Raw genomic sequence first — 18578 nt, forward strand, 5'->3', positions numbered from 1 at the left:
TCAGCTGAGAGCCCCTCCTCCAACTTGATGCTAGACTTCAGGCACCAAGGGGATAATATAAACTGGTTTATAATTTGAATTTATAGCAACATTTATTAAAAAATGAAGTTTAAACAGGCCCTATGGCCTGTTACAGACAGAAACATTTAGACAGAGCAGACTAGAGAAGTAAGTAATGTAGAAGCCACAGACAGCCCTCCTGAATAAACACAGTAAAGAAAGAAGTACTGTATCACAATCTTATGATGTTCCCAAAGCCAGAGTCCACCCCAGCAAAAGATGAAACCATGGTCTAGGGGTTCATGACACAGAACTGGACATTAGTCACTTAACCTCTGGGTCTCATATGTAACCATATGCAGCATCAGAAGTTGGCATGGCCAATTCACAAATGTTTGTAAAGGGTTTTGAGCTCCTCAGAACTAAAGGTGTCACAGCACTATTACTATTACTGACGAGTTCAAGGCAGAATACAAGTCCCATTGAAAGTGCAGTTCCTCGCTCTGCCAAACAGCGTCACTCTTTAACTACCTTTAGATTAACATCAGCAGGCACTTTAGAAGAGCTACAGCTTGAAGCTGAGATCTAGAAGAGAGGTCTAGCTTCCCTGCAGAGATCCATCAATACAAAGTTGCTACACGCAGCGACAGCATTTTCAGAGCCACCAGCTCGATTCCGAAAATGGAGACTCTGCTTTGCAAGGTTCATAGCCCAGAACAGGTATCACAGAGTCCCCTCACACAGAGAAACCCAAGTATACATGCAGAAGGCTATCTCTGCCAATCTGAAGCCAAGTTCACAGAGTACACAGAATGTTAGACACATTCAGTATCTCACTTTGTTACTTTATTAGATTATTATTCAGAGTGACTGCCCCACTGAAGACACTTTACAAAATATTTCCAAAAAAACCTTTTATTCAAAGTCACATACAAATGACATCCCCTCCCCACAACAGACAAAAATAAGTTGGTTTTATTTGCCTTAGAAAAAAGGTTACTTCTAAAGAGGGGAAAAAATCTGGCCCTTAAAAGGAAGAACAAGCTTCCTTTAAATGTTGCAACTGTAAAACGCACTTCACTGCTCTCCTTTTAGAGATCAGTATTGCACTTTTGTAAAGCTACAGTGCACCTATACAGCAATCGAGAGGCAGCAAATGGCATTGGAAAAAGAGTTCCCAACCCCAGGTTAAGAAAATGGCAACAAAGTTACAGGTTCCCAGCCACCAATAAGATGAACTGATGAGCGAATAACTGTTGATTTACAAAGAGCTGGCATATCCCATTCAAGCTGGAAGCCCCCATAAGTTGTCCCCATCATCTGCTGCTGCACAACATACAAATCAAACTCTTGCCCAAGCTAGGAGTAAGTCTAGGTCTGACTGATTCTTCAGCATGGAGTTCGGAGAAGCATCTGTCTAGAATACCGTGTTCATGTTTTGACATGTTCCTCCTCTCTGTATTTCCAGCATAAAGATTTAAACCGGAAAAGTATCTTATGTGTAGGTATTCCAGAAAGTCCTTCCAATGATCAACATTTCAGCCACACACGCATTAAAGATGAGGGGGCGGATTCCAATCACAGGGACACTAGTGATTTCACAGAGTTCCTCTAAATTTTACAGCAGCAAGACTGAACAAGAAATGGCCCCAGGGCTACTGTAAGGTATTTCTAACACTATCAGAAGGCTCAAGTCAACCCAGGTCCTTCTTCAAAGACAACTCACTTCCTTCATTCCTACATCGACTCCCAGACAGACAACATCACCATACAGGATGGTACATCACGAAGGCACAGCTGATATGTAGGGAAATGGACCAGTTATACTGCAGATAGAGGTAAACTAACCATTTCAGAAAAAGTGCTGAGTAGTGAGTAAAAAACAAAAAAATGAGGACCCCGAGGTCTCAGAACGCATGGTGCTTTGAGGGAGGTACAACCAACTATGCAGTTCTTCTGTGTGCATTTCTTTTTCTGTTGAAGTATCAGTCAAGCCTCCACTATGTATGGCTGGCTGCTTAGGTCAGTCTGTCAGAGATACTGGGAGAAAAGTAATAAAATAGTAATACCTTTAATTTCATAGGGAACTCAGAACAGCTAAGAGGACTCAAGTTTTCAGGAAACTGAAAGATACTTTTTAAAAATTCTAAATGGATAGAAAATGTCCCCCGCTTTGGTACAAAGCTGTTTTGAAACTTACACCTTTGAGCTGCAAAGTCTTTTAACGTCCCATGTATTTAGGATTCTACGCTATCATACGTGTCTCCTCAAGCTGGTGCTACCTAGCAGAGTTAGTGAGTCTCTTGGGACACCACCTGAGATGATGACACAGTTGCTCTTAGGTGGAATATTTTTTCTAAGGATCCCATGATTGGAAGATATGATTTAAGCATAAAATGACAATGTGGCACACAGACCAAAGGAAGCAAAAGCTAACTGCTACCAAATGATGTTCTGTGATCAGACAGTCACACAGGGGATAGGATGCTACATATCAAGGCGCCCCGTACCCTATGGCAGCTCTGTGCTCTTGTCAAAATCAGAAAGCAGCTGTATCAGAAACACAAGAATCACTTGCTACTCTGCTGACTGGAACAGTATAAGGAGACTGGCCGCAGACTGGATTCCTTGGGACTTCTTAGGATTGGCAGTGCCTAGGCTTGGATAAGGGAATCTTACTCCTACCCAGTCGCTATTACAAAATGCATTGTGACAATTAAACAGAGATGTAGACCATCATGGTGCCAATCTGTGTGTGTTGGGGATGGAGAGAGACTCTGATTTGCAGCATCGTGTGGACGTGGGTGAAAAAATGTAGACTGAACGTGAGGTACAACTGCCCTATCTAGTTTTGTACAACCCCAACCCCTGGCAGGAAGCCAGAAGAATGTGAGATAAAGTCATGACAAGTCTTTGCAAGGTCTTTGCTTAAGAAGCTTAGGCATCACTTCTGGAAGAAGTTACTCTATACAGCTACAAGCCAGCCGGAGGTGTCAATTGCATCTTCCCCTATCACCAATTTAAGATCCAGACTGCATGGGTCTTTGCCAGTTTCAATCCTTTGAAACTAAGCTTTGCAGCAAGTAATGTGTGTTGCAAAGGTCTGGCTGGCTAATCTACATGCTCCAAAAATGCACAGCACTTTCCGAACTCCAGCTCGTGCACAGCTCTGAGGGCTGATAAAAGTCTTTTCTGGAAGCAGTAACCCCCCATACAGAGGGCACATGATCACTATTGACACCTCAGTGTGTTGAACTGAGTAAAACCATGAACCTCTCCCTGCTCCTCCTTCCAACCATAACCTTTCTTAGTCGGCAAGAGTTTTAGGCTGGCCTAGCAGCTTAGCTGTGATGCTTCATACTGCCCTGTGGGACAGCCAGGTTTGATTCTTAGACACCATACCCCACACAGTCCTGCGGGGTCAGCGAGTGCCACAGAGTAGCTAGGAACCTGAGGGGGAGCTGTGCCACTTAACAGCAACTCCCAGGGCAAACAAAGGAAAAGCAGACACATTTCAGCGGGGGAGCCCAGCTAGTCCCCCAGGGTTTAAATTGGGAGGAAAAACTGCTGAACCCCTTTCGAGCAACCAGGGGAGATGGAGACCACAGTAAAACGCAGGTAACTCTGCTTTGCGTTTTGTAAGAAAACCATCTGAACCTTTGTAGGCCTCACGGATCCAGGAGGCCAGGGTAGCATCACACAGTGCTAATGCTGACGAACTGCACCCAGCCACTGCCCTGGCAACAAAGAAGGGAAGGAGGTAGCCACAAAGAACAGGGATGTTTAAATAACCACTTTGAACAGCATTTGAGCCCCTCTAACACCCCTCATGTCCATAACATTTGTTGCTCCAATCTAGGATTGGACGCAGCATGGGCACCAGGCTCATCCACAGGATAAAAAGAGTTCAGCAGACAGCACGAGTAGGATCACGGGCAGAGCCCTGCCAGCTCTCCCGGCAGGGAGTGTCACTGCAGCTCTTCTGGAAGAGTGAGCCAGCCCCAGGAAATGCCACCTCTGCTCAGAATCAAGCTGATCTCCCACAGTGTCAGAGAGAAGTAGCAGGAGGCCGTATTTCTCTCAGGCTGAGCAGAGGGACAGAAGGGCACTGCCCTGCGGGAGGCTGGTGTGTCACTGAGAGGGTTCCAGCAGTCCTGAGTTGCTTATCCACAGCTAACCAAGGTAGAGCGAGCGCCAGCTAGCTTGCCGGCCTGCCCGGATCCAGGCGTTATGAGCACTCTGCAGAGCTGAAGGGAACGAACTTGACAGGTTTGTTTGGGGATGCTGGGGTTTGACCATCTGCCTCCTCGCTCAGTCTGAAGAACATCTCCTGCTCCCACTTCTTCTGGTTCAGCTCGTCCTCCAGAGCCTTAATGCAGAAATGAACAAACAAGAGAGTTGTACTTGCGGTCACATGCTGTCACTGTATTGACACAACCCCTGCCAGCCAACCAGGCTCCAGTGGCCTGCATGCAGGGAATGTTACCTTCTTCCGTGGCCTCAGCATATCCCGCCACTCCTTCAGGTGCTGGTTGTGGTTTTCATCCAGGGCCTTCAGCTTCTGGGTCTCATGTTCCACCAAGAGGTGACACTTCTCATTCTAAATAAAACAGCCAGAATAAGGTATAAGGAGTCTGTGGGTGGACTGTATCAAGGAGACACTAGAACCATCCCCTCCCTACATGCCCCAGATGAAATGGAGACCCCTCTCCACCCAGGCTCATCCTATGGTTTTACACCACTTCTGCTGAACCTTAGGCAGCTCAGAGCTCTGAACTATGATCACATGTTTAAGGGAACTCTCTAACAGGAACAGGTGGGAGGGTTTAGTCAACCTGAACTGCCAATTCCCACAACCATATTTCTCACAGCAGCCAAGACCCCTCCTCCGTACAGGCAATGCTAGTGGAATGGTGCTCTCCCCCACTCAGCCTATACGTCTGGCTGCATACGTGCAGCTCTGCCGCAGTGTCAGGTTACCTGCAGTTGCTGCAGTTCATTCGCGTTGCTCTCACACTGGGCACTCATTTCCTTCATCTGGAACTCATGTTTCTGCTGCTGCTGCTGCCGCTCTGCCTTTTGCCGCTTTTCTTCCTGCTGAGCAAACTGGAACAGAAAGCAGGCCCCAGGACCCTCAGTCACCCAAGCGCAGAGGCTGGCTAAGAAGTTAATGAGCTGACACCATCAAAGGAATAAAGAGCCAAGGTGGGGGACGCTTCAATGTTCAGTTTAACTGTGACATCCATATATAACCCATTCAAAACAAGCTGGCCAAAACTCAAGCCCAACTCCACAGAGTCAGGCGAGAGCCGGTGATCAAAACAGGTGCTCTTTTAATTGAGCAACTTTAAAATGAGGCTTCACCTCTAGCCTGGAAAATAAACATATGATGGACCTAAATATAGTGGTTGCTGGCACTCCCCTAGGCTGCCCCAGAACATCCCAGACCCACGTGGACATGCAGTACCCACACGCAGGTATTTTTATGTGAACAAGAGCTCATCCTGGAAGTGATCCACTTCATTGTTAAGCTGCTGGGCCTGCAGCAGGCCTGTTATGCTGCTGTTATTTTACTGAAAATCCACTGAGCGGTTGGACGAGCTGGGGGCATTCAGCAGCAACCCCAGATCCGAGGAGCAGTTTTCACCTCCGGCTCCTAACACTAATGAACGTGGTCAATTCATTTTAACAGGAGATGAGAAATCATTTCCCTTACTCCTTATAACGGGACCTGCAGGGACGTGGCTGGGTTCTGGGGGTCTAGGAGCACACATCCCACTGACTTGTTCTAAGTCACTTAGGTGCCGCCTTTGGAAATCCCTCCCTGAGTGCAGGACTCTGCACTACTTTGATACAGGCTTTCATGGGTTACAGGAGGACCGACAAGTTATACCACTGCTTTCCTCCCACAGGGCATATCAATGCTGCCCCTTAGTTTCCCAGGGTGGGCTACAGTTGAAAGATGGCTGGCGTTTCCCTCTAGCACTGCTATGTCGCCTGCAAAGCAGTGCAGTGCTCCACCTCTAGGCCATGGGGGAAGTTTCCATAGCACCATGTGTTCTGCAGCATTACCACTTGGCTCAGTGAGCCTGACCTGTTTTATCTTCTCCCTCTGTTCTGACATGCTCCCGCTGGAGTTTATGTGGAGGCTCTTCTTGTACATAGCCATGCGGGTCTTCCCTTCACTCCTCTGGATTTTGGGGAGACGACCTTTCTCCTGCTGCTGCCGAATCCTCAATTGCTCTATCATTCGCTGGTTATACCGTTGCATTTGCTCCCGCTCCTGGAACAGCAAAGCCGAAAGGGAAAGAAAGCAAGGTCAGCAAAGAGAAAAGGCAAGTCAGGCCGATGGAAAGCATGAGGGTGGTTACCGTGCTGAGGAAAGGTGGAGAACACCACAGCACTGGTGACTAGAACAAAAGCTCCTCCCTAGGGCTATAGGAAAACAATGTGAGGGAGGCTGTCAAACAGGCCACAGGAAAAGCGGGGGATGGAGGTTAAGATGAAGAAAAAGTGGCAACCCACAACAGGGATTCAGATCTGTCTGAGCTGCCATGTGCTCCCTTCTGAATCCGTGACATGGCCTGGTGGGCAAGGATTCCCCATGCTCCAGGTGGGAGTGGGGCCCCTTCCATCACAAAGGGAGAAATGAAGACACAACTGATCATGGGCAAGATGCAAAGAGCCAGAATCTGAGCAGATAGTTCTCCAGGTAATTTGTATCATGGCAACATTCCAGGTGCAGAAACACAGGTGCAGTGCTATCCTTGTCCCTCAAGGGTGGCAGGTGGGCTCTTCTCCACAGAACAGCTAGGATCCTCATTTGCCAATCCTGATCACAGGTATCTTACTGAAGGATTTCAAGTGAGTCAGGTTAACTACAAAGCCCTGCTGCTTTCATGCAACTATTTCATACTTTCAATTCCCCTGCCATCCTGTAAACCAGCAACACATCAGAGACTTTCTGGAAATAGCTCATTGTCTAAGGTCTCTAAGCACATGCCTCTCTCCTTAAGGCAACGCTCTCACAGCCCAGGGAAGGGATCCCACATATTAGCAACAAAGCAGGCTGATATTCACTCCTTGTCCTGCTACATGCCCACTCATCTGCAACAACCACCATCCCCCTTTTCCCATTCCCTTCGCTCTCAGGGGCACGCAGTTCAAAGAGTGGGAATGACAACTCCTTGCAGAACCACCAGGGGAAGGTTCCAGGCAGTGGCTCACTGCCTTGCTGGGTGGCAGAAAGGGTCAAGGTCAGGAAGGGCTGAACTCTGTTACCTTGTCATGCTTTCGGACCAGCTCATGTCTCTGGAGGAAATACTGGTCCTTCAATTGCTGCTTGATAAGCTGGTGTTTCTCCTGTAGGTGGTGCTCTTCTAGCTCCCAGATGGAGGCTTCTCGGTCTAAGGAAGAGGAGAGAAATTAAACACACACACACAAACTCTCTTCTCCTGAGCTCTAGCGATCCCATTACTCAGGAGCAGTAAAGCAGATGAAGGGGCAATCATACACCACCTCCTGTTTTCCAAGAGGCCCTGGTTGCAAACTATATATGTGAATTGTCTCTTGTAATTATGAGGCCTAATTGGTTCGTATTTGTAAAGCGCTTTGGAGATTAAACCGCTAAGTATTATTATTATTAAACATTCAGGCAGGATCTGGCAAGGCTGTTTATTGCTAAATCCTTCTCCTGCCAGCTTGCAGCTAGGTCGGCATCTGTTGTGTATGAAGAGCCAGCACTGGATAAACCCATCACTACAGCATTTGTTTTCTCCCTCCCCACCCAATCCCACTCACCTCTCATGAGCTGCTGCTTTTTGTTCAGGCACTCGCGCTCCTTGTCGCAGATCTCCTTCCTGTTCTGCACCGTGATATTATTCATGGCCAGCTCCAGATCCTCTTTCTGTTTGGCTACAAACTCTCGTTCCTGGGGGGAGATGGCAGTAAAGTGAGCAGTTTTCCAGTTGTTACTTTACGTGCACCTTCGGTATTTTAAGCCCTGTGGCACTTGGAGGTAAGAAGCCAAGTCACCATGTGCCCCTCTCCTGCATCCCCTCTGCTCTTTGGTGTGGGGCTAATTCTTTCTTGGGCTTACCAAGACTTGCTTCTTCTGCGCGAATTCCTCTGTCTTCACCTTCATGCTCTCCTTGCGGACATACCGGGGAAGCTTCTCAACCTCGGTCTTGACCTTTGAGAGAGGAGAAGAGATTTCTCAGTGGGTAACTTAGGCTGAAGCTCCACCTCAGGAGCTGGGCCACAGGAACAATCCTAGGGCATAAGAGAAAAGCAGAAGCCTCCCACTGAAGACAGCTACGGCTGCCTCTCACCTCCCCACCCTCAAGCTATCCCCTGGGTAAGGATTCCGTGATCCACTCCTGGAAGAAAAGTTCTCCATAACAGCTAACGCATACCAGTTCTTCCTCTATCCCCTTCCCATTTTTACCTCCTTCTTCTTCTGTTTAAGCTGCTCCTGGAATTTGTTGTAGTCTCGTTCCTGCTCAGCACGGATGCGCCTTGCCTCTTCCCGCCGGCGTAACGAGTGATCTTGTTCCATCTTCTCGATCTGCTGCTTCTGTTGACGTTCTAGGTTCTCCAGCTCAGTGTCGTAGAATCTCTTTTTTGCCTATATGGGGGGGGAAGAGAACGAGGTTCAGACTACACCCTCTCTGGGCTCTATTCTTTCTCAAATCAAAAATAGCAAGCACTGAAGGAGTTGAGCCTCTTTTCATGAGTAGACACAAGAAGTTTATGAAAATGAGATACTAATTGTATTGGGCAGAGCCAAGCCTGAGGTGGGCAGGCATTGTGCAAATGTCTCACCCCCAGTTCTGCCAATGCACCTCCATCTTGAGCGGCAGAACCCCCCTTATTCCATCTCTGGCTCAAACAGCTCAGCAGGTGAATTTCTTTCCGAACGTGCAATATCTTTCTAGTAGCGACAGTCATGGGCAGAGACTGGTGCTGGGAGAAGCCCAAATGTAAGATTTCATGCTCAACATCCCTAGGTATGCAAACCACTGAAGGACATTGCCTTCTGCAACATTTCACTCTGTCGATACAGACATATCTGTCTTCTTTCTACTCTTGAGTCACACCAGCATTATACCAGCGTCAGGAGAAACATGGGCCCTTATGGGATATGGTTTGATAGTTAAGTGCCTCAGGAGAACTGTAAAGGGAGCACATCTTAATGTTCCTTAATGTGTCACACCACAATGTTGGCAAAAATCCTAGCAAGCAGGTACTTCCTTTTAAGGAGGGATTCAACTGGACACCATGTCAAACAGGTCAAGAGTGTCTCTAAATATTTAGGGAAACGTGAAATGCATATAGTCCCTCTTGGCCTCCAAGCAGAACTGGGGGTTACTGACAGGACACACTTATCTGCTGGCTACTGAAAGGTTTTTTAAAAAAACCTGGACTTGGCTGTAAAAAACATCCATTTACTTCACCACATGCTAACTTCTCTCCCTTGACCAGGCTCAGCTCAGCACACAACCTGTAAATTACTGCAGCACAATTCACCTGTATTCAGTTAATAGTACCCAAAATCTCACCTATGGCCTCGGCTCTGACACCACCAGAATATGGGGACAAGAGCTGGCCCAGCACCTCCCCTTTACTATTGGATAGAGTGGGTATAAAGGAAGTTCTGGCCCACAGCAATGGGTTCTGGCAAACAAGCGTAGGGCTGTGGCTCCCATAGGGTTTCCTTGTTGTGCCCTCTCTGAGTGATGCATTCCACCAGCAAAGTGAATGCAGCCAGCATCGCTTCAGAAGAGTGAGCAAGGGTTTAGGAATAGTTTTTAGTAGCTTGCGTAGGCTGGTCAGCAAGGATATTCAATGCCTATTGTTAGAGCACATGGCATCTCTCACTCTGTATCTGAAGAACGGCTGCAAAGGAGAAGTCAAAGCAACCAGGACGTTTAGGTTCACCTTCCCCTTCTCACATACCGTCATTTCTTGTTCAAAGCGCCTCAGCATTTGTTCCAGCTGCAGGTGGTGTTTGTTGTTCAGTTGGGTCTGGTTCCGGTGTTCCTCTTTCTGAAGCAGGCGCAGCTCCCGCAACTCCTGCCGCCTAGAAGGGTTAAAAAAACCCACCAGTAAAATTCCAGACTTGGTGCCTTCCCCATGTAGGCAGAATTTGTAAGTGAAATAACATGGGAGCAGAAATAGCATTTTCAATGACTATTCAGCCACAGTGCAAGCCAACCAACCGCACAGGCACCCCACCTAATGATCAGGAAAAGGTTACTGCTTTGAACTTGGGGAGCGAGGTAAATGCAGATTCATTGATTTGCATCCAGGCTCCATGGCACCAGTTCTCTGTCTGTAGGAAGGCAGGATGTTAGCGATATTAACAAGGGCAAGAGGGTCAAATCTTACAGGCAAGATCGATTAGCCAGCAGAATAGCAGTGGAAGCCCCATTGCTTGGGACAGTTAAAACTTGTCTAGAGAAACTCCTTGAAGATATACTTGTAGGAAACAAGCCTTTCCTACCCAGCAGGATAAAACTGGTCTATTACATCCCATCCAGTCTAAATTTATAATAGTCTTTGCAATACAATTCAGCCTGAGTTCGGGCTGCCCTGCCCATCCTGCAAGTTCAGGAGTGAGGGCAGTCCATGACACAGATGGTGGGAAGGGTAATTTTCCCATGTGAACCAAGGAGATGTTACACCTCAGATCTGATCTAGTCATTTGCCTTGCACTGAAGCATCTATTAGGGAGTCCGAGTGTGGTTTGAGTATCACATCCATGCCCATTTGCCAGATTTACAGGCTGGCTCAGCTGGAAACTGATGATGTCCTGGGGTGGGGAGTGTGTGTGTGTGGGGGTGTTCACGGTTTTTAAGTGAAATTCCCAGTGTGACCTTTGCTACAGTGCATTAGCGTTATGCTCTTCAGCACATCACACAGTCTGGGAATCCTGCTGGGAAAACCACTTTAGAGCAATTTCCCTTATCAAAACACACTCACCCCATTACATCAATTGGCCCAACAAGATCAGCTCCTCTCCACTCCAGCCTTAAAAATCACTATCTTGGCACGTTCCAACAAGCAGCAGGAAAACAACCCAGATATGAATCTTGCAAGTGGGAAAAGATATGCAAAGAAAATGCACTAAACCTGCAGGGCAAACCCTGTGAAATAGCAGCTTTCCCTGAATGCACTTTTGTGCAGTGACATGTGAGTTTTCAACCCCTTCTCCGTCCCTCTGCCAATGGGAGCTGTGGGGGGCAGTGCCTGGAAGCGAGAGTAACGCATGGAGCCCTCTGCTCCCCTCCCCCCTCCCAGCGCTGCAGAGGCATGGTTCCGGCCGCTTCAGGGAGCAGTGCGGGGCTCGCGGCGCCACGGGGCACGCAGAGGGGCGCATGGGAGGAGGGGCACGCAGGAGCTTGGTGGGCCGCACTAAAGAACCCGCGTGTTTGAGACCCCTGGCTTAGAGACTTGTCATCAAGCAAGGGATATCCTCAGCGGGCCCTCCAGAGCAGTGTTGAGGGATCTTGTTGTAACAAAGAATCAGGCCCTAGATTTTTATAAGCCTTTCATTTCACTGTCACCACTAATCATAATGAAACCAGCAACAGCCCTCTCTCCCCACACTAGAATCCTAGAGGCTTGAAGGCTACAAAAATGTAACTGAATCAAAGCTTTGGAGGGCCTGAACATGCCCAATTCTAAGTGATCCTCAAAGTTTTACAATTCCTCTTAGTTCTTCCGTTGTTAAAAGTATATCTGAGCAAACACAAAAGCCAAGGAACAAAAGCACCTTGAGAAGTTTTATTAGTTTATTTTAGTTGAGTTGATGGGTCACACTGATGGCTCTGGAAATGGAAGTAAGCATATCCACGCAACAGGCTTAGCCAAGACAGAGGCAGGGCAAGCTTCCCCCACAGAGTGCCACTAGTAAGCCTCAGCAGAGAATGCGTGGCCCATAAGTGAGAGGGTACCGCAATGTCCAACGTCAGTGTCCAATCCTTAGCCTATACTGGGACTGCCAACAAGGGTGCCAGTGAGGTGGTTTGTACGTTGTGCACAGCTGCCCATTGTGAGTTGGCCTGTTCCCATTAACATTTCGCTACCATGTGAAGAATTGAGGTCACTACTGGGTATGTGCTCAGGTGAAAGGCTCTGTGTCCCACTGTTAGTCCTAGGAGCCAGCCAAGCCAACCCTCCCAAATTCCCAGTGACCAATTTCCAACTTGCCTGAGGAATCTCATCTCTTCATCTTTCTTCTCATCCTCGCTGATGATCTTGGAGGTGGTGATACTCACTTCCACTCCATCCACCACAAACTTCCGGGTCCGTTTCAGTGTCTTGTTGTGCATCCTGGAATCCTAACACGTAGTAGGAGAGAAGGAAAAAAACAAAAACAAAAAACACAAGAGAGGTCATGAAATGGAATTCTAGGTTACTGTTTAACGCACACTATGAGCTGAAGCTGCGCCAGTGGCCTGTATGACAGCCAAGCACTATGGCCAGAGATCTCAAAATAATTCCATTAGCATTTTTAATAAAAGAAACATCAGCCTCCCAACAGAATAAACAGAACTCATTCAAAACTAAGCATACAGCTTTGCCTCATTTATCCTGCAAATCCACACTGTGCTCTCATTTATTGTTAAAATGAAATATTGGGATCATATTAGGACAGTCAGCATCCTCAGTACAAAAGCATTACTTAAAGGAAAAACAGAAGCAATCCAGCAATCATAGAACTCTCTCCTCCATACCTAGCCATATAGATGGCTGACGTCAGGGTCCCTCTTGTTCATATCATGAGACTAAGGCATAAAGAATCTATGGATGTAGGAATCCACAGACAGGACATTTGTGACCTTTCCCTTTTTAAGTCGGTGACAGCTTGTTGAAGGTCCCAGGGCTATGTCTACACTGCAATTAGACACCCACGGCTGACTCTGGCTTGTGAGGCTTGGGCTGCAGGGCTGTTTAATTGCTGCATAGATGTTTTGGCTCGGGCTGCAGCCCAAGCTCTGGGAGCTTCCCACCTTGCGGGGTCCTAGAGCCCAGGCCCGAACGTCTACACCGCAGTTAAACAGTTCCTTAGCCTGAGCCTGCTGGCATCAGCTAGCTGCGGGTTTTTAAACTACGGTATAGACGTACCCCGAGTCACTGCAGCTCCCACTAAACGCAACAGGAGCTGCAAACACTCAGCACCTTCAAAAGTCAGGACATAAATTCCTAACTGGTGCATTTAGAATGATATCCAGCTTTGTCTGCTGGATCAGAATTTGGGTCCCTATATTGCTAGGGATTTATACTTTGCTAATCACCAGCAGCTCTGAGCTCCTTACAGGGAAGAAGCAGAACAAACAAATCTTTGGCTCACTTTCCCTAGTACAGGTAGAGACAAGCGTTTTCGCTCTCTCGTTCAGTGGTGCAGTAGGCTGCAGTTGCCATCTGTTCTTACAGAGGCACTGAATACGGTTAGGCTGGAGGATAGGGCCCAGTGACTGAATTTCTTTGTCATGAATGTGGGAAGGAAATGACATAAGCCATGTGGCATTTTGGAAGGTGGCCATAGGGGTGGAAGGAACAGCAGGAGGGTGAAAAAGAAAGGAAGAGGGGAAGGCTAGAGTGAGTCAATTCTTTTACCTTCCCCAGCAATGACGACTACGTTAGGGGAAAAAAAGGTTGCAAGAGCTTCCAGTGAGCCTGAGAAGCCCAAAGTTTACTGGGCCCACGAAGAGCCTGTTGCTCAATTCAGCAACGAAGGGAACAATCAAAGGACTTGTTTATATGAAGGAGTTGCGCCTGTATAACTTAAATCTGTTTTCAAACCAATACATGGGTGCAAAAGGCTGCCTGGATATTCTTGCCTAAGACTAGCTTCATCTGGTTTAAGTCAGTAAGCAAACTACTTAAGCTAAAAATCAAAAGAAGGCACCTGTAGCCTAAATTACAGCCAAATAATTATGTTAAGAGAACATGATGGTTGCAAAGCCAAACATTCAGAGGTTAGGAAATGCCAGAATTAAGGTTGCCCAGGCTACCTTAATTTAGTCCATTTCTGCATATGTATTATGGTATAGTCTTTAATTACATGATCACACACTATTTTTCCTGCTTCATTCAGTGCACAGTGCTCAGTTACTAAGCAGATATTCAATATCTCAGTGTGGCCTCATGTCTTACTACCTGCACAGCATTCAAACTCCTGCTCTAAGACGAATTATTAATTTCCTCAAGGGCATATCTGTGGCGCTCGGCACTATAGCATTCAAGTGCTTTCCAAAGATTAGTGAGTTTGTTTTCACAATACTCCAGAGAGAGGCAGTGTGGCCTAGAGGATAGAACACTGAACTGGAACGCAAGACCGGGGTTCTAGTCTGGACTCTGCCACTGGCTTGCTGGATGACCTTGAGCAAGTCACCTTTACCTCTCTGTGCTTCAGTTTCCCCACCTGTAAAACAGGAATAATGATACTGACCTCCTGTGTAAAACTCTGAGATCTAATGACAAAAAGTGCTCTACAAGTACCACTATCATCATCATTCCATTCTACAGATGGAGAACTGAGACAGAAATTAAGGTCAAGTGTCCACTAATTTTAGGTGCCCATCATGAGATGCTTGGGCCTGATTTTTCAGTGTACTTAGCATTATATAGCTCTTTATATGTTTCGAGCACAGCTCCCATTGACTTCATTTGCAGCTGAGTGTGCTCAGCCCTCAGAGTAACATGCTGGGCACTCTGAAAATGAGGAACACACAGTTAGGGGCACCTGTGAAGAGTCCGGTTTAGCTGACTTGCACAATGTGACATAGAAATTGTGAAGTAGGGGCAGAATCCAATTCTGCAGGTATTTACTGACAGCAGAGGAATGTTGAGAGACAGGACTCTCAGGTTCTGTTCTAGGTTCTGAAGGGGAGTGTACCCCCCAGTGGCCACAGACCCTTCTGTCCCTATTTCCTCCAGCCTGTGTCCTCATCCCAGTCTCCCCTCCACAATCTCCAGCTCCTTGTCTTAGTCTCCTTGCCCAGCTAGTCCCAGCCAGTCCCAACCCTACCCCCCTCGTCCCTAACCTCGTTACCAGAAAAGACTGAACCATTCTTGCTGATGTTTCCAGAAAAATTCAACCCAAGGCAGACATCCAGCATGGAAAATTTCAGCCAAAATGGTATGTCTGGCAAAGAGTTATAAGCAACTAAAACCAAGGTCATATAATGGAAAGTGTTAGGCAAGCTTGACTGTAGGTGTCTTTACAGCTCAGACTATAATAAGGACATCCACACACAGGTAACTGCACAGGTTTACTGATATTGGTTTAAATTCACACCCTAAATTATTTCAGTGCAACTTTCCACATAGACAAGCCCTTAGTCCTGTATGATTCAGTGCAATGTGCATGGGGCTCCATCTAGCAACAGCACATGTACGTGTTGAGATTCCATCTGGAGGACGACGAGTAGGCAGTGAAGACCCCCCATGTCCCTCAGCTGCCCCCGGCATCTGTTCAGTATATGAAACAAAACAGATAAGCACAGCCACTTCCCCTGAATGTAAATCGGAGCCGCCTGGAAATCCCAAAGCATGCCAGAAACAACCTCTGCAGAGCACAGGCTAACGGATCCCCTCCCCGCTGCCCAGCTGGGAGGAAGGGAATTCAGCACACAGACCTCAATCCAGAAGGACTAAACATGTGAATGGGGGGGGCTCAACACCTCTCAGAATCAGGGCACAGAGAGGAAGTTTGTGCCTGAGCTCTGCTTTCACATGAGAACTTTTAAAAGAGCCACTAAAAGCCACACTTGCAACTGGTTGCATACTAAAGCAAAAAGGAAAAGTTCTACACAAGTTTGTAGCAAAATGGCCTTGCCCACTAAGATCTAGAAACCAATGGGGAATTCTGCCGTTACAAGCAATGGTCTAGGAGAGCCAGTCAAAGGGCTGGGAACTAGGAACGCTGAAGCCCTAACTTTGGCTCAGACATGGATCCCCCTCTCTGGAGCTGGACAAGTCACTTCACCTTAAGTATATGAGGGGCGGGATTTTACAGATGGGGACAGGGATGCCTCCCCACTTCATGGGAGTATGGCAAGAACTAATGTTCACGCAGTGCTTTGAATGGGTCATAGGCTGCATCATGAACAGCTAGTGGGTTGGGGGAAAAGCAGCACAAGACTTCAGATTAGATTCATTGACTAAATTGGTGCCAGAATCCCAAACACGCAGTATGAAAGGTAGAAATCAACCTACTGTCTTGTGGGCCTTTCAGACAGTGTTACTGCTTCCCAGCGAGTACAGTACAGGATCCAAAGCTCTCCACTAGAGCTAGATGTCCTCATTTTTAATCTGAGGGTGCTATCAGTATAGTTAGAGTCACATCTAGCTAAAAACGCAACAGCATCTCTCGTCACTTATTGCTCCCTACAACCCGCCCCCCGTCAGGGAGAACGATTAACACATGTGATACGTTCTTGGCTAGCCTCTGGAAGTGGATCATTTATCACAGGGAGACTAAAGAGAAGGGATGAGACTGCTATACACAAGAGCCCCCACCAGCAGAACTGTGGACTCCTGGTGGGGAAGTGCCAATTATTCCTCTCCCAGCAGAGAGCAGAGCTGGAGGAGGAATTTTGTTAGGAATGCTATTTGGGCATGTTTCTACACCTGGAAACCATCACTCGCACAGACAACTGGACAAAGATCTTGTGCAATACACACATCTGTGGCTCTCCACGTCACATTGCACCTCGCTTCTCCTTCCAGGACTCAGCAAATAAAGTCACTTCATTTATTTTGTGTCCTCGATCAAAGCAATACTGACCCTTCACGCTGAGCTTTGCAATCATCCTCACTGGTCTCCCTAAAAGCTAAGACTGCATGAAGATCTGAGTGCAAAGAACTGTTCAACCTCTGACACAAGCTAGGCCAGAGACATGGCACATTTGAGAAATCACAAGTGATCTCCATCGAAAACTCACATCAAATTAAGTTGTCTTTTTATCAGTGTTTAGGGGAGAGAAATAGGCTAATCAGCACCGTACAAAGGTGCAATTTAGTTCTTTCGTTTTTCTGGCTGGGACTTGTTCACAGACTCTGTTAAGGCCCCGCAAGGGAGAAGGCTGGAGCAGTTATGTCAGCTTCAGGTTTCCCGCTGATTTACCAAAGACTATAATTAGTTGCAGAATGTAAAAGCTTATCTAGATTTCACTGGCTTGGAATCTGCGACTGTCAAGGGAAAGAGCATGCAACATACAGTAGCAACACTGAGAAAGTACATGTTTAAAGGGAGTAGCGGTTCGGCTCATTCCCCGTACCACAGATTAATAATCATTACATACAGCCTCTGCTTCCAGGTACATTATCTGCCCTTAAACCAAGCTATTCCCCAGCCTATGGGGTTGGTACCCATTTAAAGGTCTATTGCTGAAAGCTTTGGATGGAGACTGGAATTATTTTGTGGCTTGGTGTTTATTACAGTGTCACCTGCCTGGAAACTGAAACCTGGGTGCTTTGATGCGTTTATGTGATTGCCTCTGCTGGGATGATAATTTGCTGATCCTTACTGCAGTATTCAGCCATTAAACACAAAGCAAAACCAAATTCCTGCACTATTCATCTTTATCTACCCCACCCATCACCAGGGTATCTGGATCCTCCAGTAACATCATACACAAGGGATAACTCCCTTTTTCTTCCATGACAAAAGATCATCGCCATCCGGAGGGGAAAAAAACACCCAAAAGTTTGCCAGGTGCATCAGGAAAGGGGGCTGTCTGGAAGGAGTCAGGGGAGTCTAACAGGGTCTCAATGCCGAGGTCTGAATATTTAGTTCCAGATTAAAATCAATTTTTAATCTTTGATTAATGCCCCCTACCTTACCTTCAGGGACAGCGATCCACTCTCCCTGTTAAGGGACAGATCGGCAGACAGAGAGAGGGTGAGGTCCATGCTTTCCGAAGCAGAAGTGCTGCCAGAATCCGAATCCCTCTTGGACTTACTGCTGGCAAACTGAATAGGCGAATCCAAATTCCCATTGGCAAGTTTTTCCCCAGCAGCATTTTCCAGGTGGTTGCTCTCCGGCCAGTTCCCAATGCTCTGACGATCTTTGTTCACTGGCTCCAGGGGCTTGCTTTGGCAGCTTCTCTCCTCCATTGGATTAACCTTGTCATCCAACAGTCCTGACTGGGAGTTGGTGATTGGCTCTTCCTGGGTGTTGGGCACGGTTCTGCCATACTCCGTCCCAGACGACTCAGAGCTGCTGGTGGTTTTCATGGAGTTCTCGCTGCCGATCCCTTCATCTGAGAGTCTGTTTCTCTGCCTGTCTGCAGTCTCCTTGGCCGGCTCCACAGACAATTTGGGTCCATTCATCTCCAGTGGGGAGGGGGATTCTGGAGGTTTCTCTCCCTCAAAACTCAGCTGACTCACCTCAGAGGGGCCTCGCTTGTGAGTCCCAGAGGGCTGAAAGGACAGGGAAGAGAGATGGGACAAAGCTGAGGCACACACAGCATCAGAGTGAAACTCAGATCACACAAGCGAGGAGACCCAACTGAGCACCCGAGTGACACAAGACTGTGGGTGCTTCCTAGTGAAAGATGCACGTC

At 47.3% G+C, this 18578-nt stretch overlaps 1 protein-coding gene across 1 annotated transcript in view; it reads right to left on the minus strand.

Moving 5' to 3' along the window:
* Nucleotides 1–899: 899 nt before the first annotated feature.
* STK10 (serine/threonine kinase 10) overlaps nt 900–18578 on the minus strand; it is a 72944-nt gene continuing 55265 nt past the window's right edge. Inside the window, exons 9-19 of the mRNA XM_037906216.2 lie at nt 17857–18435; nt 12214–12344; nt 9958–10081; nt 8447–8626; nt 8099–8191; nt 7801–7930; nt 7282–7406; nt 6095–6283; nt 4981–5106; nt 4487–4600; nt 900–4369 (exon numbers count right to left, since the gene is read on the minus strand). Coding sequence (XP_037762144.1) covers nt 4229–4369; nt 4487–4600; nt 4981–5106; nt 6095–6283; nt 7282–7406; nt 7801–7930; nt 8099–8191; nt 8447–8626; nt 9958–10081; nt 12214–12344; nt 17857–18435 — 1932 coding nt within the window. The 3' untranslated portion in view covers nt 900–4228. The remainder of the gene's footprint in view (nt 4370–4486; nt 4601–4980; nt 5107–6094; nt 6284–7281; nt 7407–7800; nt 7931–8098; nt 8192–8446; nt 8627–9957; nt 10082–12213; nt 12345–17856; nt 18436–18578) is intronic.

The sequence above is a fragment of the Chelonia mydas genome, chromosome 8 (assembly GCF_015237465.2).
Source record: "Chelonia mydas isolate rCheMyd1 chromosome 8, rCheMyd1.pri.v2, whole genome shotgun sequence".
NCBI classification, from domain to species: Eukaryota; Metazoa; Chordata; order Testudines; family Cheloniidae; genus Chelonia; species Chelonia mydas.